We start from the raw sequence: 23029 nt of genomic DNA on the forward strand, positions 1-23029 counted from the left end.
CTTGAGCAAGGCACTTAACTCCAGGTTGCTCCGTGGGGATTGTCCTCTGAAATAAGTGCACTGTAAGTCGCTTTGGATAAAAGCGTCTGCCAAATGCATAAATGTAAATGTCTTGCACGTTGTTTTGTTCTGTTTTACTCTATTTGCTCCTGTAGTCCACTTGTAATGTTAGTCAAGGTGTCTTGCACCAAAACGAGTTATAACTGAGTTTTTAATGACCACTTTCCATCCTCCAGGGTTCCCATAATCATGGAAAAGCTAGAAATATCTAGACATTTTTTTATTACGATTTCCAGTGCTGAAAAATTTTATGTAAATTACTATAGAAATTATAGTGACTATAATTTCTCTCACAATGCTCAGCTCTAAAATATTTCATCAGCTAGAAATTGCATTATTAAACGCTATTGCAATACATTTCTGTATAAAATTCTTACCCAGTACAGTAGTCACAAACAACTGAAAAAGTCATGGAAAAGTGTTGGAACAGTAGTGGACAAAAAGAGTGCGAACCCTGACATTCTCATGGATGCATTTAGGGGATGTTTTTTTGCCGCTGTGCCTTTTAAACCCTCTACGTAAATGCAGCTTGTTACGATTGGCTAATTTCTGTGAAATAAGTGTGAAATGAGTAACTGCACTAGCTTGTAGGACGCGGGTTTGCTGTTGGAGCCAATATAGTTTTGTGGCGTCCCATACTTCAACGGAGTGCAGCAGTGCCTGTCCACTTTTTCAGTCATCTTGGTTCTTGGCATATTTTTCACATTCATTTTTTCCATAGAGATTTCATAAAATCCTTCATAACATAGTTCTAAGCCATGAACGAAACCAACTAGCTTGGGTGTGAATTAAAACATTACAAACTTTTGATTTTGATTTTTAGCATATAAAATATAACTGTGTAGGGTGTAAAGATTTGGGTGATCATATTTTAATGTAGGGATCAGTGTAGCGTCAACAAAGCACAGATTTCGCAACAAATCGTTATTGCAGCTTGGTTTCATTAAATGCTCTTTTTGGACTGTGGATAAGGGTTGAGTTTTTAAATTTACATTGTTAGAGGATTGTTGTATTTCAAAAGAAAAGGAACATTTTTGTTTTCTGTTTCTGGTCGTATTGTGTCAGTTCAGTGGGGACAGTTTCACTATGAGTGTCTGTAAGTTTCTCATTAACTTTAACAATAACTTTATCATCTGTTGTACTGCATGATAAGGTTATCATTTCTATGGTAGGTGATATCACCCTATATTGTTCTAGGGAAATAAGTAATGTTGCTTACAACAACTCCTGTGCCAATAACAATACATGAACATGATGCTCATTTGAATTGGTATCAGGGTCAAAGGTGCACTAAGTAAAAACAATAGATGCACTTTTTTCATCATTAAAATGTTTTGAGACATGAGCACTTGGATGAGATGAAGTCATATCAGTTACCTTATAAAAGCTATTTTATTTTTAGATGGAGAGGGTCTTCTCATAGGGGCTGCCATGTTAGGATCACATGACCTGCTGAATGCTTCTTGTTCCTAGTTGTCAGTAGTCCAAGACGACATTAAAATAAACTGCACAAAACTTGTCAAGAATATGTCCCGGTCATATTTCATGTTTCAAAGAAACGCATACATTATATTTTTATGACGAGTAAAAATATTTTTGCATTGTTTGTGTCAATGTTTTCATTAAGCACACACCCCCACGAAACTCATGACCATAATGCCCAAAAATATCTCTCTCATTACTATAATGAAAAAATGTCAACTAACGATAGTCCTGCTCCCAACTCATGCCATTGGTTGAATAACGTTTTTGGAGCAGGTCTAACTGGGTTGCTCTAAACAAACACAGGAATTTTATAGTGCCACAGAAACAAAGCATTTACAGTTTTTGAGAAAATGACCTTGTTGTTGTTTCTTTTAAGCTGGGATAAAAGGAAGTATTTTAACACTGAAAAAGTTACATCAGCTTTAATTGCATTTATAAAATTTTTAATAATTCTCTATTTTGTTATATTTAACTACATTTGTATGCATTAATTAAATAATTTTTTTTTATGATTCCTTCATTTTAAATGTAAGTGGCCCTTCCGGTCTTCCATACAGCTCTGTCACCTCTCTTATGCTATTGATTTTTTTGTGTGTTTACAGGCTTTTGGCAATGCAAAAACTGCTCACAATAACAACTCTAGCCGTTTTGGCAAGTTCATCCAGGTGAACTATCAGGAGAGTGGCACTGTGAGAGGGTGAGAGCTACAATAAAAGTTTCATTTCTGCTGTGTTATAGAGTTCTGTGGAAGCTCTGACTGATCTGTTGTTTGGTTTTATTCAGGGCATACGTGGAGAAATACCTGCTGGAGAAGTCTAGGCTCGTCTATCAGGAACACAATGAAAGGTAAAAGGAAAAGCCTTGTTCTTCTGTTTGGACGGTTTATTGATGATGTTGTTATCATCAATGTAACTATTTAAAAATTATATCAACTCCTCTGCCTTGCAGAGGCTAAATGCAGTAATTACGCCAACTAGGCCTGTAGCGATAGTGACTTAATCGCCTGATGGAGATTAATTGATCTAACACTGATTATTATTAGAGAAACATTTATCTACAGTTGAAGTCAGAAGTTTTAATATTAGCAAACTATAGTTTTGGCAAGTCAGTTAGGACAGGGGTGTCAAACTCAGTTCCTGGAGGGCCACAGTCCAGCAGAGTTTAGCTCCAACCCTAATTAAACACACCTGAAGCAGCTAATCAAGGTCTTCGGGAGTGCTTGATGATTAAAAGGAGGCATTTTGGAGCAGGGCTGGAACTAAACTGCGCATGGCTTCGGCCCTCCAGGAACAGAGTTTGACACCCCTGGATTATGACATCTACTGACTATATCACAATTCCAGTAGGTCAGAAGTTTACATACACTAAGTTAACCTTGTCTTTAAGCAGCTTGGAAAATTCCAGAAAATGATGTCAAGCCTTTAGACAATTAGCCAATTAGCTTCTGATAGGAGGTGTACTGAATTGGAGGTGTACCTGTTGATGTATTTTAAGGCCTACCTTCAAACTCTTTGCTTGACATCATGGGATAAACAAAAGAAATCAGCCAACACCTCAGAAATTAGTTTTTTGTGGGCCTCCACAAGTCTGGTTCATCCTTGGGTGCAATTTCCAAATGCCTGAAGGTACCACGTTCATCTCTACAAACAATAGTACACAAGTAATAAATGCCATGGGACCACGCAGCCATCATACCACTCAGGAAGGAGGTGCATTCTGTCTCCTAGAGATGAACGTAGTTTGATGCGAAAAGTGCAAATCAATCCCAGAACAACAGCAAAAGACCTTGTGAAGATGCTGGAGGAAACGGGTAGACAAGTATCTATATCCACAGTAAAATGACTCCTATATCGACATAACCTGAAAGACTGCTCAGCGAGGATGAAGCCACTGCTCCAAAACCGCCATATAAATGCCATTACACTGATGCACACACCACAACAGCGCTCCCCTGTCAGTGATAAAATGATGGAGAAAGGAGCTCTTAACACTATTTGATGCACAAAACAAGCCCAGATTGGACTTGTGATAGAAATCAACTGCTTTTCAGCCTGTGTAAGGCACATTTTAGTTACCACAGAAGCACGGCAAGTCTTAACTCTCACCAAAGCGCACAATGAGACGTTTTTGTCTTCAATCGCTTTTCTCGTGGAGTTCAAAGTGCCGCTGACGTTGCCGCCCCCTGAACCGAATCGTGATGAGAGTTTAAGAGCTTTACTGCCCCTTTTAATGGTGAGACACTTTCTTTCAATTACTCAACCTCCAACTTAGACTTTGGGAAATGTTTAATGTTACTTGAATTAGTGATATTTTAGTGCATTTCTTTGTTTATAGTACAGTGGAAGGCTTTGTTTAGAAAATGATAATAAAGCATTATATTGTTAAATATATTTTTGTTTTCTCTCCAAAGATGGAAATAAATTAATTTTGACATGAAAGAAGTTTGTGGTGTCACATTTCAGCATTTTCAAAATCTGCAATTTAATCGCAATAAACAAAATTTTTTTATTAATCGCACTAATTCAAATATAATGTAATGTCATATTCTGGTTGGCTTGGTTCCAAAAATAACAGCGGTGATTAAAAGTTGACCAAAAAGAGACATATTAAGGATAAAAAAGAAAAAAAAAAGAAAAGTAAAATATAATTTTTCATGTAATTCTACCCCTTTGCAATATTTTCCAAGGTTTTGAAGCCATAAAAGAAAACAAATAGCCTTGTTTTATTACACGATCCCAAGTTAAAAATGTATCTATTATTTTTATGATCGTTAATCATCAGCCAAATTTCATAGTCGTTACACCAGGGACGTCTGTAGATATGACTGCACCCCCTCATTTATTTGCATGAATACATTTAATTGAATAAGACGTAATAAATTATGCTCAGTGTAACTGAAATATGCCCAGATTAGCTTAAACTTGCGCGGCCCGTAATTGGAACACGGGTCACTTCTGACGACCGCTGATGCTGTTGAATGTGCCGCTGAGTGTTGTTACCCTCATCGCTGAGTTTTGCACAGAAAGCACATGGATGTTTCAGACTGGAGCCACATTATTAAACTGGTCTAGACCAAGGGGTATTCAATTAAACTTCCAAGAGGTCCGGTCTCTAGATTTCCTTCCCAGCAAAGGTCCTGACAACAACTTGTATAGTGTTAGTAGTCAGTAAAGCCATGAAATGACATAAGGAATCCACATTTTTTTTAAATAGTAGGCCTAATTGTAAATCCCCATGTTGGCAGAAATAGTACTTTGTAAAAGGAGGAGAAAAAAAAAAAAAACCCAATCAAAGTCAAAACAGTCACTTTAAAACTGGGCAAGGATTAGGACATTGAAACTCCAGAGACAAAACCAAAGGATCTTGGTTTGGGGGGTCTTCTACCAAAAGATTGTTTATCAATTGAGAGCACTTTGTTATACATATTAATATATAAAATCAGCTGTTCATTTTGAAGCTGAATGACAACAGTCCAGTATTTGTGTTTGAATATTTTTAGATACTCAAGGGTCATTGGAGGCTAGTTTCTGATAGTAGTGAACCAGGTGTGTCGGTCAGAACACTACAGAGGGACGCATCAACTTAAAACTGATTTATTGTCACAAGTATGCAAGTATCAACTTCAGAGGGAGAAGTCAGCCTTTACATCCATGTTAGTCAGTGTCTGCTTCAGAAGTGATATGAGCTTGAGGACCGCAGTGAACTCTAGAGGGTTTGAGTATTAGAGTCAACAAGGGCCCTTTGCGGCATCCAGTGGGAATGGGTTTCCTTAGATAAATATGAGCCTTTGGGATGGTTGCAGATGAGCATGCTAGGACTGGTGGGAATGATGAGATGCGGAGTAGCCAGGTGAAGCACAATTAGAGGAGAAACATGGAGTATAGTCCTTCATTAGATGAGCCTTGACTTAACCAGCGGGAGTTTGACGCATAAGTGGGCTGGGTTGTATATCAGCTTGCGTAGGTTTGGATTTGTATGAGTGTGTTTGCTTGTGGTTTCTCTGCAACTAATAGCAGAGCTCTAATAACAGCAATCACCATTACACATTATCAGACCATTCACATACAAACTATAGGCTGTTCCCCTTACACGATAACATAATGATGCATGAACACTTGATATAACATCTTTCATTGCATTTACCATCATTATTTACCCTCATGACTTACTATAACATTGTAAACATTAAAATTCGAAACATTGTAGATCTGCAGATTATAATTACTGATAACAAGGAACATAACTCTGTGAACATGGTAGGATTAATCATACTCGCTCATATAAGATGCACATGAACGCAAGATATGTCCAAACTGAGGCTGATAATAACTTTAATGCACCTCTCCAGCGCCCATGCATGCAGCGAACTGATCTCTTGCAGCGGCTGATGCGGTATGTTCCTCTCTTCCTAGTGAATAGCGCCACATCTGAACTCTACGCTACGTGCTTTCATAATAACAGTCTCGGCCATGGTTATAGCGACAGTGCTCTTATATTCTCTTACTTAAGTGACCTTTTGCACAGTTAGCTAAAGTTAAGTAAGCCTATAAATGGTCAGATTACCAAATAATACAAACGTTCTCAAGAGAACTCCACTATGCTACTAGTAAAAATCACAGTTTTGGTTGGTTTTCCTTGCCATTTATGCAAGAGATGACCTCTAATTTTCACAAACAAAATCTGTTTGTGAAAGGCTCGAAACACGCTGATTAATAAAGCTAATTTTAGACCAAAAATATATATAGTTTATAGTTTAAAGGCTCTCTGGAAGCACATTGTCCTGTCACAAACCTGGTTTAGCTGAACGGTCGGATTCATTTTGGACACATGAAGTTGAACTTTCAAAAATGAAGTGACTTTGCTTCATTCTCGTTTTCCGCAGTGTGTTTTACAACAGATTCCAGTATCCATCTATACTGTTGCTCTATGTAGGTTTCCGCTATGGTCTACTGTTGTTAAAATAACCACGTCTGCAACTCTGCACACAATGCCTGAAAGGGTATAAATGAAGCGTGTTCTGAAAGATCAGTGCTATCTGTGCCCGTGTGCTTGCGCTGTACACAGCTCTGTTGTTTTGTCGCACTGATCACTTGAAGTATTAGAAACCGTGAGATGGGGCAGCAAATGTCAAGATGTCTCACGGTCCGGATGGAACCAAGCCGAGGTCCGGACCTGGACCGCGGACACTATTTGGTGACCCCTGTTCTAGACACTAGTTTACTGAAACTGAGAGACAGGGTCAGTTAGGTTGAGGCTCTTATGAATATAAATCCTAGTGTTGTGGTTGTGAACATGTAGGAGTGTTCCCCGTTTAAATGTGTAATAATCTCCAAGTCACATACCTACAGCATTATCAGCATGTCTGCTGTCCATTATTACTGGCGGCACCAATGTCTGGTTTATAACTTGCGGCAGGCATGATGGTATATGAAGGAAACCGACTATAATTTCCTGGTTGTGTAGAGATTGGTTTAAATGGCAGTAGAATGGAGGCAGTGCACTGCTGGACTAACTAGGTGCAACGTGATACAATGATTTGCAATGAAATGTCTATATTAATGCCAAATGTGTTACTCTGTACCTGATACTACTCTGGTTTATTTTTCCAGGAATTACCATGTGTTTTATTACCTGCTGGCAGGAACGAGTGAAGAAGAGCAGACAGCGTTCCACCTCAAAAAGCCTGAGGAATACCATTACCTCAATCAGGTACGACCACACACCGCTGCATGCGGTGTAAGCATCATCAGTGACTGTTTAAACCTGTTTACTGCCATCATCCAAGATAGATTTACACCTGGTATTAACATGAGTCATCCATGTTGATGCATCTCCTAGAAGTTGTGGTACCCCGTTTACACCATGATTTGGTGCTGTCCACTTATGATCAAATATCCCAAGCTGTGTGTACAGTAAATACCAGGTGTATACAGGGTCAGGCAGCTAACTACATGGCTTGTGCAAACAAAAGACCATGGGTTTTCCATTTGTCGTGACCATGGTGCAGTGTGCAAAGCTCTGTTTAGAAAATTGAATTGCAGCACATTTTGTGATGCAGCCCTTTTGGACTGCGTGTGAAGCAGCTGCTCTCTGAGGTCTAACAGGTCCATTGACCAATTCACTCTCACTGGGCAAACAGGAAGGAGGGGAAACCAGAGAAACAGATTCCACAGTTCAATCCTTTCAGCTGGCCCAGTGGTCTCGCACACAGAGAAGCTTTAAAAGCTAATCCCGCCACAGAAAGCAGCTCTGTGCTTCGAACGTGCCCCTCATTTCCATAACACCCCTGCCTCAGTGCTTTGTTTCTGTGTGAAGTCATTGCATACAGACATGCGCTCTATTGTGTGTGTGTGTGTGTGTGTCAATGTTAACAATGTCTTATTTTATGTTTACAGTACAGGAATATTAACTTGTGTAATGGATGTTTCTAATAGGTCTCTGTGTGTCTGTGTTCATCAGACATTATTTTAACTTGTAGTTTGTTTAAAACATCTGGCTGTGCGTCTGATGGATGATAATCACAAAATAATCAAGTGCTTTTTCAAAACCTTTTCTTTTGAATTTACAGAATGGAGCATGCAGCAAGACCAGTGTAAAGTGGTTCCCAAATGATTGAGAGCTATGAGCTGGTTCATTTTAGTAAATCAAAAACAATTTAGGTGGAGCAGTTTGCAAATTAATCTCAATGACCTGGAAGTTATGACTTGCACCTCGAAATAAACCAAGAACTGTTACTGTTATGTTGTATTGAAGATCCCCTGAAACTTCAATCAGGCAGTGCAGTTACTGACTGCTTGTTCATATCACAATGTGCAGCTAAAGATAGGCCTACACATTGTGAGTTTTGTTATAATCAGTGACATTTTATATATATATATATAAAACAATGAATGAATGAAATATGTTAGGGATGGTTGTCCAACGATTCTGAATCGATTCTCAAAAATTCCAGAGACCGAGTGAGATGCTAGAAAAAAATGGTCAGACACACATACAGTGCTGTGAAAAAGTATTTGCCCCCATCCTGATTTCCTCTGTTTTTGTGTACATCTTATACTAAATTGTTTCAAAAATTCTAACATAAAACAAAGGCAATCTGAGTAAACACAAAATACAGTTTTAAATGATAATGTTTTATTATCAATTATCCAATTATTATTAACAAACAGTTATCCAATACCAACTGGGCCTGTGCGAAAAAGTCTTTGCACCCTTAGTTCCTAAATCCCCAAATCTATGAAACTGCATTCATAATGGGGTTTAGTTGGACCAGACACACCCAGGCCTGATTACTGCAAGCCCTGTTCAATCAAATCTACACATAAATAGAAATATTTGCTTCATGAAGTTGTCTAAAAGGTCTCACCCAGTAGCACACTATGCCAAAGTCAAAAGAAGTTCCAGAAATGATGAGGGAAAAGGTGATTAAAATACATCATTATCTCCAATTGGAGAAAACTTGACACAGTGGTGAACCTTCCCAGAAGTGGCCGAACTTCCAAAATTCCTCCAAGAGCACAGCGACGACTCATTCAGAAAGTCACAAAAAAGCCAAAGACAACATCCAAGGAACTTCAGGCCTCTCTCGCACCAATAAAGGTCACCCACCATTCATGACTCCACTGTCAGAAAGACACTGGCCAAAAATGCCAACCATGAAAGAGTGGCGAGTCGAAAAGCATGGTGGTTGTAGTGTGATGTGTGGGGATGCTTTGCTGCTTCAGGTCCAGGGCGACTTAATATAATTGAGGGAAACATGAATTCTGCTCTCTACCAGAAAATACTAAAGAACATCCGGTCGTCAGTTCATGACTCGAAGCTCAAGAAAAACTGGATTATGCAGCAACACAATAATTCAAAGCATAGGAGTAAATCCACCTCTGAATTGTTCAAAAGTAGCTACATTTAATATTTGGAGTGGCCTAGTCAAAGTCCTGACTTGAACCAGATTGGGATGCTGTGGCAGGACCTTAAACGGGCAGTTCATGCTCAAACCCTCCAATGTGGTTGAACTAAGAAGCAGCAAAGAAGAGTGGGCCAAAATTGTGTCTCCTCTTGCGCTCTATTTCTTTGGCTGTTGCACATTGCCATTCCAATGAAAATGATGAACGATGCTTTAAATGTCACAAAAACATTTTAATATAATCAGTTTAATGTAATCGGCTAATTTAATGGTGTTTTTGTATAATGTGACTCATTCTGCTTTTTGAAAACAACAAAAATCTTAAAGGAAAAAAAAAAAGAGTTCAAATCTATCTGTGTATCGATAAAAACAAAGAGGAGGACAAGAAGCATCGTGATGCACTGAGAATAATTTGGTAATTAAATCATTTCCCTTTGAATCTTAATCAAATTAAATTGGGAGGCCAGTGAAGATTCACAGCTCTAGTATTTCTCAGCTGATGGGTCACGACACAGGTCTGTTCGGAAAAGGTCACGGAAAGCAGGGAAAGAACAATGGCAGGGTTCTCCCTCCATTGCAAATTTAATTGTAATTATTACAATATTATATGCAATTTGGACCAGACTGTATGCGCTAAGATGTGAAACTAGGATGGCAGCGTTTCTCTATTTGCATAGACTTCCTCTGTTTTACTCGGCAGCATATGACAGTCACTGCTGTGGGTCCTGGGGTTCCACAGACAGAGGATACACTGTTGTCTCCAGCCAACAGTCCCTCTTTTTGTACCCGATCTCATGTGTCCCCCTGCCTGCTGGCTGTACACAAACAAACATAACCACACATAAAAAGAAATATCAATATATTTTGCTCATTAGGAGGTTGAGTGAAAAACGTATAATTAAGATATTATTTAAAGTTTCATATCTCCAGTGAAACTGAGAGGTGTGAATTCTTGTAATTTTTCTCAAGGGCCATTATAGTGGCTCTCTTTCTTAACTTCTGTCTCAAATGAATGTCTTAAGGACTGAAACAATTTTGAGAATTCACTTTAAAAAAAAAATGCGTAAACTTGGCATAAACTATGCCAAGGTTTGTCTGTGGCTTCAAAATTGAATAAGTTGTTTTGCTCTGCTAACAGTCAAACAGTTTTGATAAGGGACTTTACAAGCAAGTACTAAAGGTTTAAATTGTTTTCTTGAGGTTATTTAAGTTACATGATCTTCTCATAACCCATTTCAGGATCAGGCTATTCATCTCAGTCATCTCAGCATTATTTTGTCACAATCTAATTTTATTTGGTGTGCATGTCATTGTTTGTGTGTCTTTGGCTATGTTCCGAATGGAATACGTTGTTACGGCAAACAGTGCAACAGATACTGTATTCTGCCTACTTTGAAAATTAGTATTTGAAACTATATGCAGCAATTAATATTTTAAACGGTTGCATGCTACATTGTTGTCACATGATGAATGGTTGACTGATATGGGTTTTTAATGTCCGATATCTAGAAAGGGTAGCTCAGATAATGTCAATATATACATTAGCTTATACAATTTATTAATGACAAATTCGATATGAACTTAATTGCTGTAATCAAATAAAAACTAATTGTAGATAACATTTCCTTAATTCACTGAAAATATTGAAATAGACTGTAGTTTTAGAAATGATACAAGATGACACAACACGGCTTTTAGTGACCAAACTGACTCGCAATGTTTATTCTATTGACAGTATTCAATATACGGTCCAATTATGTTTTTTTCGTGCTGAAATAATTTTAATAGTTTAAAATAGTTTTAATTGAATCACAACCTTTTGTGGTTTAATAGACCATATTGCAATTCTGATGTTATTTTGATTTATTGTGCAGCCCTGAAAGATCATGAACTTGGGGCAGTGGTGGCTCAGTTGTTGAGGCTCAGGGTTACTGACCAGAAGGTCGGGGTTCAAGCCCCAGCACCACCAAGATGCCACTGTTGGGCCCTTGAGCAAGGCACTTAACTCCAGGTTGCTCCAGGGGGATTGTCCCTGTAATAAGTGCACTGTAAGTCGCTTTGGATAAAAGCGTCTGCCAAATGCATAAATGTAAATGTAAATTAGTTGGGATGCACCGATGTATCGGCTGCTGAAAACTTTGGCCAATTATTGACCGTCATACATATCGTCATATTGGTTGTGAGCATGAAAATGCTGATATGATAAACTCATGTTTGATTTATAATGAATTCAAATGCACAATCCAGAAATAATAATTATCCACTATGTGTAGAAGGTTTGGCACCCCTAAACATGTCATTTGAAATTTTCACATTAATGAGGACAAACCACCATAAACGGAAGTGACAGTTGTGACAGAAACACTGATAAATTAAACCATCCAAAATGTTTGAAACCAGCAGACTTTCACTTCTGAGACATCAGTGTAATATCCATCGTTGCTGCATGATTGATTGATTGAATTAAGATTGAAATCGCAATGTCAGGATTACTCCAGTCAGCAGTGTGTGAGCAAGCGGCACCCTCTAGCGACCTGGAAAGTAGGCTACTATCCACTATCCATTATCCATTATACCCCAATAAAACAGGGGCTTTGTCCCTTTGTTTAAATCTTTTTATTGTTCCATGATGTGGTTGACATTCCCGTGGAATCGCCCAACATATGCATGGTTATGATTTTGAAATGTACCATGTATCCTATACAGTCCATTCTTGCACAATTGTTTTAGAAGTTAAAAAAAATCCTCTCTTATCAATCAGCATGTCATCATATTTGGTTATATGTTTCTATATAATCTGTTTATATTCTATGTATCTTTCATTGTGGGTCTCTTTAACATTTTGGCCTGTCATGAGTTCAACAGATCCAATCTATGTTCAATAGAAATTCTTTATTGTTAGAACAGTGAAAATGCTTTTGTACCACCACTTTAGGAAATGTAGTGGCCAAATAAAAGTGCAAATCATCGCTATAAATTAATATGGTGGTATGCCATTATGAACACAGCCTACAGTATGTGTTTATAACCCAAAGCATGTGGCCATATTTTGTAATGCCTTTGTTGTCCCTTTTGAAAGCAGCATGTGTTTAGCAGGCATTGTGTGGAATGTTGCTAATCCCGTTTACCTTACTTACAGATGACAAAGAAACCTCACAGACTGCACTGGGAAAATTACTATGAGAACGAACCGGTCAGTATTGAAATCAGTGTGTCGTTGCAGTACAAAGGCTCCCCAGATCACTTTCCATAGTTCTCCCTTCACACAACACACACCACTCCCAACCTCTGTGTGTGTGTGTTTGGCTCTGGTTGTAAATTGTGGGCTCACAGCATCTCTGAATTTCTCTTGGGCTGTCTTAGTATGCTTAGCTTCGTGTATTGTTTGGTCATTGTGCGTTTTTGTGTGTTATAGTAGTGTGTGTTTCATGCTTCTAATAATAGCTTGACCTCTGGGCATCTCAGTCACATCTCTATTGGCAAGCTAACGCTAAAGTCGATTGGATACGAGTGATGAGGAACAGTGCAAACAAGATTTATTTGTATTGGGCGGGTTTTTCTGACACAAATGTTAACTTCAGGCCTTAAGCCTACAATGCCAGAAAGACCTTCTCACATGCTTTAGTAGCCCTACAAATGCATATTCTGGTTTATAGGAATATTCCAGGTTCAATACATGTATATTACAACAAAAAAATACTTAAGACTCCTCCATCTTTTATAAAAACAGCTACGGTCACAGTAAGGCACTTACAATGGAAGTGAAGGGGACCAATCCATACATGTTAAAATAAAAGTGAGGCCACTAGACATCAACATTGCACATGATAAAATGATTTTAGTGTGACAAAACAACAGATTTGCCAGCTTTACAGGTTTTAAGGTTTTCCGGCATTATGTTGTCATGACAACCGAGTTTTAATATTGGATTGAACTTGGCACAGATAAGCTTAGTAAGCTATTTTTTGTTTCTAAAATAATGTTAACACATATAATGTTAACATCTTGTGGCTATATATTTGAAACCGTGTGTATTTTAGAGTTTAATGTCTGGTCCCATTCGCTTCCATTGTTAGTGCCTTTCTGTAATTGCAACCTATGCTTTTTTTAAATAAACGAGGGACGAGTTCAAATACACACACAAGGCCAATGACCAAATGATCTTAGGTGTTTTGGTGTGAGATATCCTGCTGGTGGAGTGTCTTCATTTTGGGATTTGGAATTCCTGTGCCATGTGCCAATCAATGAAATAATTCACTCTAAAATGAAAAGTGTTACTCACCCTCATGTCGTTCCAAACTCGTATGTCTTTTATTCCACGGGACACAAAAGTAGAACATTTAAAGGCTGTTCTCTATGCTCTTGTCCATGCAATTACTATGAACTGGGACCAAAGTTACTAAGCTTAAAAAGGGTGCAAAATCACTTTAAAGTATCATAAAAGTAGTTCATTAAACTTGTGCGCTATATTCCAAGTCTTCTGAAGCCATATGATAGCATTGTGTGAGAAACGGACTGAAATCTATCTGTTCGTACGAGTCGAAAGGACCACTTTTATGATACTTCACTGATGCTTTTGCACCCTTTTTGAACCTTGCAAGATTAACTCCCTGTTCATTGTAATTGCACGGAAAAGAACATGGAAAACTAGTCTTCAGATACTCTCTTCTCCGCGGAAGAAAGTTTTGAATGGCATGAGGGTAAATAAATAACACAATTTTCATTTTTTGGATGGCATGAATGATTGTATCAATAAACAGTAATCAAAAGGTAAGTGTTAATGTGCTGCCTGCTTTAGACTCTTAAAACATGAAGAGTGGTTTGAAATAACAGTGGAAATAAGGGAATTTTCCCTTTTGCTGAATTTTCACTTGGGAAGAACTTAAAAAATCAAATCTGTGTCATTCCACTTGAAACCCAAAGCCTAAATACTTCTTTCTGTTGTCTCAGGTCTGTTTTTGTTGAGAAGGCTTACAACATTTAACATGTGAAATTGCCCTTTTTACATTTCCTACCCTGGAAATGTAACTGGTAGAAAACAAATAGTCTAGATTGGGTTTAAACCATAACGCTTATAGAGTTTCAGCTTTTCCACTGCTCTGGTATGCTGTAATTTTGGCATTGGTAATGACGTGAGGCGATGAAAGAGACACTGTCTCATTAAACGTGTGTAAATTTTGCCTGTGTTGTTGTGAGCAGGATACAGTTCCTCTGCCGGCTGGAGTCGACTGCGGTGAATGGCAGAATTCCTGCGTACAGATCTGCTGCTCAATTCCTCACATGAATGTAGTGAAAGTGCAGTGTTGGCATATGCTGAAATGGTTTATAATGACTAGCAATGCACTTATACAGACATTTTTTGTAATGATTGTTGACATTCTAAATAAATATTTAAGCAATATCACATGAGCCCTACATCAGCACTGCTGTGATTCGGCCGCAGGCACGAGGCCGCGGGTAATTACAGCAGTGCTGATGTAGGGCCATATAGCACGATTGCGAGTGTGATATTGATTATATACAACAGTTCAATGAACAAGTACATTTAAAAAAATTTAGGACGGTCATAAAAACGCATTTGTGCATGGAACTACTTTATTAGGCAACTGATCAGAATCTGCCATTGCTGGTTCAAAACGAATGATGCGTCTGAACCTCCGTTATTAATTCAAAAAGTTCACTTCAGAAATAGTATCACAGCTTGTGCTGTTTCTAGCAAGTTATTTGGGGGGTGTGTGAGAGACTGAGAGTGTGTGATCACCTGTTGCCACACCCAAGCTGAGATGCTGTTAGCTTTCTGAAGATCAGCTTTCTCAGTGGAAAAATAGCCGTCCAAGCGGGGATATTTCTCCCTATTAGCAGTAGCTGGTGTGCAAGAGTCGATCACTATAGAAACCGCAATCTTCTCCGCCATTTTGAACAGTACTTTTTCTCCAATGTGGAAACTCCAGTAACAGGTAAGCGCCTTGAGTTCTGTAATCAATCAGTCTGTTTTGTCTCTCCGCTGTGATGAGCCTTAATGCTTAAGTTGTTCATTTAAAGCAGTTTAAAGCTATTTTCTTGCTTTAGTAGTGTAGTAGTAATACAAGCGATCACGAAGAGCTGTTGTGTGTAAACACTGACCGATGTGGATTCACGTCACCCTAACTGGCTCATATCACTGAACATCGTGTCAGTCTGATATTACATAAAGAGACGGAAGCAATTGAGACTGTCTAAATAGATACAAACATCTTATCTGCCAACAACCAAGAAAAACTGTGTCCAGGTGTACTTAGGAGAATTGGTGCGATTTTAAAGGTGGTCACACCGAATATTGATTTGGCTTTTTTTTTTTATGTTTACTGGATTTTGTGCAACATTATGTGATAAATGAAAACTATTTATGTCATTATTTTTGAAGACATCCTCACTATGCAACATGACTGATAACCGATACTTATTAAAAATCTTTTTTTTTATTTATTTTTTTTATTTTTTATGAAGTTTGGCATATAACAATATTTTTATTTATTTATTATGTCTAATAACTGATATATGATGGCCATATTATTAAAAAATATATATATATATTATGTATTTTTTTTATCTGTAATATTGACTGATACCAATTGTTTTATTTATTTTTATAAATTTTTTGTTGTGAACGATAACTGATATGATATTATAATTTTTTTTCTGTTATTGTTTTTAAATCTTGTTTTATTTGTATTAAATTTTTTTATTATGAGCAATGTTGCTAGACAGTGATAATTTTTGTTTTTGACCGATAACTGACAATGAATGTCAATATTATAAATCTAAACTTGTGTGTGTGTGTGTGTGTGTGTGTGTGTGTGTGTGTGTGTGTGTGTGTGTGTGTGTGTGTGTGTGTGTGTGTTAAATGTTATTACTTTTGCTAATTTACTGGCAATGTTGCCTGACACCAATCTTTTTTTTTCTTCTAACTGATAATGGCCGATATTATAAATATTCTCCAATGCTGTTCTTCCTGTTCTTTAAAATGGCATTCACACTATAGATATATATCATTTTACAAACTATGAGTGAAATCAGGCAACAAAAAAAACAAAACACATTACAATGTACAGTAGAAAAGATGATTGACTGTTTAATACAAAAACATTTAAACCTGAAATTATAACTTGAAACCTGGCATCGCAAAATAAAATGTTATACTGTTTGAGTTGGAAATAATAATTCCAGTATCAACCTAATATTTGTTTTTAATTATCAGCAATGTTGGTCGATACTAATTGTTCATTTTTTTTATTGTTATTGTAACCATTATGACTGATATTATAAATCAATGAACATTCACACTAAAGCTCTAGAAATGTACAACCTGAAGAAAAAGCAGACATCGAAACATTATAATGGACAGTATAAAATATACTGTTTAATACTTCTAAAACCTGACATAGAAAAACAGTATCAAATAAGCCCTATTATCAGCCAAATTAGACCAAACTAAATGTATTTATTTACACATATATCGTGCATCGTGTAATTTGTGTTTCTAATTCTTCATTGGGAACCACAAGTCTTAAATGAGGGAAACATTTTCTTTTGGACATTTTGCTGTGATTTCTAACAAGTGTAATGATCTCATCGTACTCTGATACACAGCTCATATCTTCTCTTCAAACTCATTATGCATCAAGCCCTCTTTTCCTTTTCTGTCCCTTTATAAAGGGATGAATCAGGTCATATTGTAAATTGCTACTTCTGTTTTTGTCTTTGCTGGTGTGCCAGATTTCCACCAAGTGTGTAAAAGGCAAAGTTTCCACATACTGTACATATGCGAACATTCACCAGGGCCCTTATTTTGAACCAGAAGTATGTGGCAGCACTATTTTTGTTTATATATATATATTTTTTTTAACCAAACTTCATAATGACATGGTGCTTTTTTAGTCAATCAACTAAACCCTGCGGTTTCTCTCTGGAGGGTTGCCAGTATGTAAACCACAATAAAATGGCAGAAGCCAGCTTAACCCTCATATGAACAGTTACAATGAAACTTACTGTATTATAAACCAATGAAATCTTGACACGCACAGGCATTTGGGTAACGTGAATGGTTATGAGCAAGCTTAATAACATGATATTAAGAGTAATTAAATGTAATTATAGTTTAGAAAACCACCCAACGGCAAACCTTGGCTGTGGTGTGAAAGGTTTAATTGTTTGAGGTGCTGATAACTTTGCGTTCTTTTCGTTGATACCAGCAGGATTGCTTCACAGTGGAAGGGGAGGACCTTAAACACGACTTTGAGCGCTTGCAGCTGGCGATGGAGATGGTGGGCTTCCTCCCCACCACACGCAAACAGTGAGTTTGTCAAAAATGCCGCTCCCTGGTCCTCATGCACTGAAAAGATGCAGAAATTAAAGAGGTCTCTGTGCAGAAATGCGGCCATAAGTACCACAAATGCACACAAAATTAAAAATGTGCAATAGAACTGAATACCTCTGTTTATTTGTATTTGTAACATCTGATATAGTTCCCAAATATTCTGTTCTAGGCCTAGTTATACATATGTGACCTCCATCATCTTGAGTCACTTTGACCCAGAAACACATTTTGAATTTTATGCACGATAGTAAGAAGGAAAGTCTAGTCTTTCTAATGGTATAATTATGCCAGCATACTATATAATCATTTAATCACATTTAAATATGGATTTAAATAGCTTATACAATCATAGGCTTTCTTTTTATTTTAACTCAAAATTAGTGTCTGGGACACAGTGACTCAAAATGATGGAGTAGGTCACTGATCATCAGTCTATTTAATTGTGTTGGTAACAGCCTAAAATATGTTGTTATTCAGATTTGAGAATTTATTTTAAGAAATGTAGTAAATTGAAGTATTTCACACATGCTGTTTTTGTTTGTACTACTTTAAATAATGTTTGTCGCACTGCAGGGTAATTTAAAGGGGATGCTTGTAGATCAGAAATTATGCATTGGCCCTTTAAATAAAAGCAAAAGTGTTGATTAACCCTTGAAGCCTGTGAGAACTACAATTATCAAAATATAAATAACTACAATTTTGACCAACACAAAATAAGTATCGTTTTCAAAGCCTAGAAGCTCTACAGTACAATGCATATAGGCATTATGACCACTACTGAAAAAGTGCTATGAAATTTTCAGACAAATCAGAAATGTCCCATTTTGATTTTTTATTAATAATTAATTTGCACTGTTCATGTATTGTAATCGGTAAAAACATCAAACTGATCAAATAGCCATGTGTCATACAATGCCTGGACAAAAAAACATTATGCATACTCTAATTTTCCACTGAACCGCCTTTAGCTTTGATTTGCATTCATTTTTGCCCGAGATCTTGTGTTGATTACGGGAGAGTCAAACCACTCTGTAAAGTCTTCTCCAGCACATCCCAAAGGCTTTCAATGGGGTTAAGGTCAGGACTCTGTGGTGGCCAATTCATGCTTTCAAATGATTCCTCATGCTCCCTGAATCACTCTTACACAATTTGAGCCCGATGAATCTTGTAATTGTCATCCTAGAATATGCCCGTCCCGTCATGGAAGAAAAAAATCCATTGATGGGATAACCTGGTCATTCAGTACATTTCAGGTAGTCAGCTGACTTCATTGTATTGCTGCATAATGTTGCTGAGCCTAGACCTGACCAATTGAAGCAACCCCAGATCATAACACTGCCTCCAGAGGCTTGTACAGTGGGCACTATTCATGACGGGTGCCTTCATGCACTTCCCTTCTTACCCTGATGCGACCATCACTTTGGAATAGGGTAAATCTGGACTCATCAGACCACATGACCTTTTTCATTGTCCACAGTCCAATCTTTATGCTCAAGCAAATTGAAGTAGTTTTTTCCGATTTTTAGCATCACTAAAAAAGTGGCGTTCTTGTGGCCACACTGCTGTTTAGTCCCAATCCTGTAAGTTCTCGTCACATTGTGCATGTGGAAATGCTCTTACTTTCACTATTTAACATAGCCGAGAGTTATACTGTCGATTTCTTACAATGTGACTTCAACAAGCATTTTAGTGATCTCCAATCACAATCATTATTTCTGACCACATTTCTTCCGCAAAGCTGATGGATCTCCACTATCCTTCCAGGTTTTAATAATGCTTTGGTTCTTAACCCAATTCTAGTGATTTCGGCTATCTCTTTAATTGTTTTCTTTGCTTGATGCAGGCCACTAATTTGCCCCTTCTGAAACACAGTAACATCTTTTCCACGACCACAGGACATACCTTCTGACATGGTTGTTTAAGAAATGAGAAGCTACACATTTCATCAGTTAGGGTTAAAAGAATTGTTGCCAGCTGAAACATATTAATCACTGCAATAATTATCCAATCAACAGCAACTTTTTTTTGGGCCAGGCAGTGTATGCTGTTGGAAAGCTCTCAAAGAGTAGAATACAACCAGCCCAATTGTTTTTACTCACAGACAAAAAATATATTCGAGTAATAGCTAAATATATGTCTTTGACATACATGTGAACAGATGTTGCTCAAATGCTGCATTTTCATTTATAACTTTGCAAAAAATAAACAGAACCGAATACGTTACATACCATTACTTAGATTGGCAATTATCTTTCAAACGGGCCCACACACAAAGGTAGTTGACACGAAACCCAATGTGCACATAGCATCTGGCATCTCGCGATCTAGATAAAAACACGTTTGCTTTCCTGGTTCAGATGACGTCCTTGGAAATGTTTCATCATGGAATGCTAAACCAATCGGATTGGGTTCAGATCGGTGCAAAAGGTCATCCATATTTGGGCAGAGAGACGTGTGATTGGTGACTGTTATTACATATGGCCACCAGGAAATGGCGCCAAGTACATGACATAGACTCAATGATGATCCAAATGGCACGGAATGAAACTCATTTTGTGAAATCTCATTACTAAAATCATGTCTGCATGCTTTGAAAAGAGAAATTGAAAAGAGAAAACAAACATTTAGTCGTTGTGTTTGCATGTGTAATTGGAGACATTTTTGGACACTAGGATCAATTATGTTTGTAATGTTATAACTTGTCATTACTTTGACGGATCAACACAGAATTTTACTCCATTACAGTTGACATGATTGGGAACAAAACAAAAGCAGATTTTCGGATTGACCTTATTTACACCCTAAGGTACATAATGTGAAATCCGAAAAATAAGAAAAACGTTTTTTGCCTACATTTTTGTTTTTGGTGATTTTTCAGCGGTTTCTTAGGCTGAGTGTCTCAGAATTTATCATAATCTATATCATTAAAACATTTAAAAGTTTTCTTTCAAATTATACCATATACTTGACCCTCCTTGTTTTTATAAATTATAAGGTTATAATTGTGGGCATGCTACTGAAACAGGAGTTCATTAAAAACATATGAATTCATATAAATTTGAAATTAAATTTTTTGTGTTTAAAAAGAAAAGTTATCCATGTTATTTATCAAATTTCTTCCTGTTTCTCTTTTCCCTGACAGGATTTTCTCTCTGCTATCAGCTATCCTTCATTTAGGGAATATCCGATATAAGAAGAAGATATACCGGGATGACTCAATTGATATCTGCAATCCTGAAGTTCTGCCCGTAGTGTCAGAGTTGCTCGAGGTACAGGATAAGTATGGATCACTTTAAAGGAATAGGTCATCCAAAAATGACAATCCTGTCATCGTTTACTCTGTCATGTCATTTGAAACCTATATGACTTTCTTTCTTCTGTGAAAAGCAAAAGGTGTCATTGAAATTCCAGACTTGTGCGCTGTACTTCAAGTCTTCTGAAGCCATTAAATTGCCTAAAATAGCATTAAATAAGGAACAGACTGAAATTTAAGTCGTTGTTTATGCTTTTGCATGTTCAAACATGGCAAGTTGTGATAAACACAAAAACATCTGCATGCATCCCTTTTGATTAAAAAAGGAAGAATTTGAAACTGATCATTTCAGTCATTTGATCATTTAATTGGTCTACTCAAGGAAGTAGGTACAATGCCTGAATGAAGGTCAGGAGGCCCTGTACTGTGAACCAACAGGGAATAGGATGTGATTGCAAACTAAATGCATACATCATGTATGTACATACTCTATACCAATACCTCTTGTGGCCTCATGATCAAAGCAAGCCTGCCCTTCACAAGCATACCCTCTTTAAAAGTACACCTCCTTGAATCCCTCTAAAGAAAAAAAGAGGATGAAAAGAATTAATTGACAACATAAACTGGGAAGGTTGAGGCCTACTTGGCCCTCGAAAACATTGTAATACAGTACTGTACCAAAGTCTTCGACACATAAGGTTTTTCACAAACGCATTTGTCGTAAGATGGTTATTTATATCTTAAGCTTTAGTGTGTCAATAGGAAATATACACGTTAGACTCCCAAACATTACTTTTGCAAATAGAAAAGATTAGAATAGAAGAACAGTGAGCCCTGCAGCAGATGTCATGGTCCCCACAGAGCCCTCCACTGTCTGAGATTACATAAAGAGACAGAACCAATTGAGACAGCCAAAATAGATACAAGAACTGTGATGAATTCTCCAAGATGCTTGAAACATCCAATCTGCCAACAACCAAGAAAAACTGTGTCCAGGTGTACTTAGGAGAATTGGTGCGGTTTTAAAGGTGGTCACACCGAATACTGATTTAGCTTTTTTATGTTCACTGGACTTTATGCAACATTAAGTGATGAATGAAAACACAAGTGCCTAAAACATTTGCACAGTACTGTATGTGTAAATGAGACCTTTGATGAACCCTTACACATCTGTTCACCATTACAGAGCTGGTTGACTCAACACCAAGCCCATCAGAGTCATTAGAATCACTACATTAGATTATCAACATATTTCCAGAGTCGAGCGGCATCATTTTTACAGTTCACGACAGAGTTGATTTTGGTCCATGGATGTAAACACCGACAATTCAGTCGATACACTATAAGACTTTATGGCACTATCAAAACATTTGGGAAACAAGATTGAAAACAGTCAACAATGTTGCAACTCCATTTGATCAAGCTAATTGCATTGAAATTACACACATCTCCTTTAAGGTAACATGCTATGGCATATTATTGCCTGAGATTTCAACCATACAAGTAAGCTGTAGATATTATATATATATACTATACTGTATATAGTACAGTATGATTCATATACTGTTGGATAAACATGACTTCATCACATTAGATTACAGTGTATCTCTGTCTTAAGGAATCTCAAACTATTTTGTTGACTTCCAAGAGGCACCGGATATGTAAAGAACAAAACCTTACAGGCCCCTTAGTCAACACATCAAATTAAATCTTTCCCACGACCAATAGTGCTGCTTAGTGCTAATTGTGCTTTGCCCCATTGTCATCTGCATAACTAAACACTGACTTGATTTAAAGTTGAAGTTGTATATTCCTGAATTTTGGTTTAGAAGAAACTGGAGATTTGGGATACAGTTCAAATGCAGACCAAATCCTTTCACACGTATCGTGTAATTCCCAACCAGCAGGTTTGACTGGGTACTTGGAAAGATATAGATTTTTGCTTACGAAATGTATATTGTTGCTTGAATGT

The 23029-nt window shown here is 37.3% G+C and overlaps 1 protein-coding gene across 1 annotated transcript in view; it reads left to right on the forward strand.

Annotated features, from left to right (window-relative positions):
* LOC127644872 (unconventional myosin-IXAa-like) overlaps positions 1 to 23029 on the forward strand; it is a 198124-nt gene that overhangs the window by 94482 nt on the left and 80613 nt on the right. Inside the window, exons 3-8 of the mRNA XM_052128281.1 lie at positions 2148 to 2242; positions 2329 to 2391; positions 7155 to 7254; positions 12588 to 12641; positions 17680 to 17780; positions 20947 to 21073. Coding sequence (XP_051984241.1) covers positions 2148 to 2242; positions 2329 to 2391; positions 7155 to 7254; positions 12588 to 12641; positions 17680 to 17780; positions 20947 to 21073 — 540 coding nt within the window. The remainder of the gene's footprint in view (positions 1 to 2147; positions 2243 to 2328; positions 2392 to 7154; positions 7255 to 12587; positions 12642 to 17679; positions 17781 to 20946; positions 21074 to 23029) is intronic.

Source organism: Xyrauchen texanus, chromosome 1 (genome assembly GCF_025860055.1).
Source record: "Xyrauchen texanus isolate HMW12.3.18 chromosome 1, RBS_HiC_50CHRs, whole genome shotgun sequence".
Lineage (NCBI taxonomy): Eukaryota > Metazoa > Chordata > Actinopteri > Cypriniformes > Catostomidae > Xyrauchen > Xyrauchen texanus.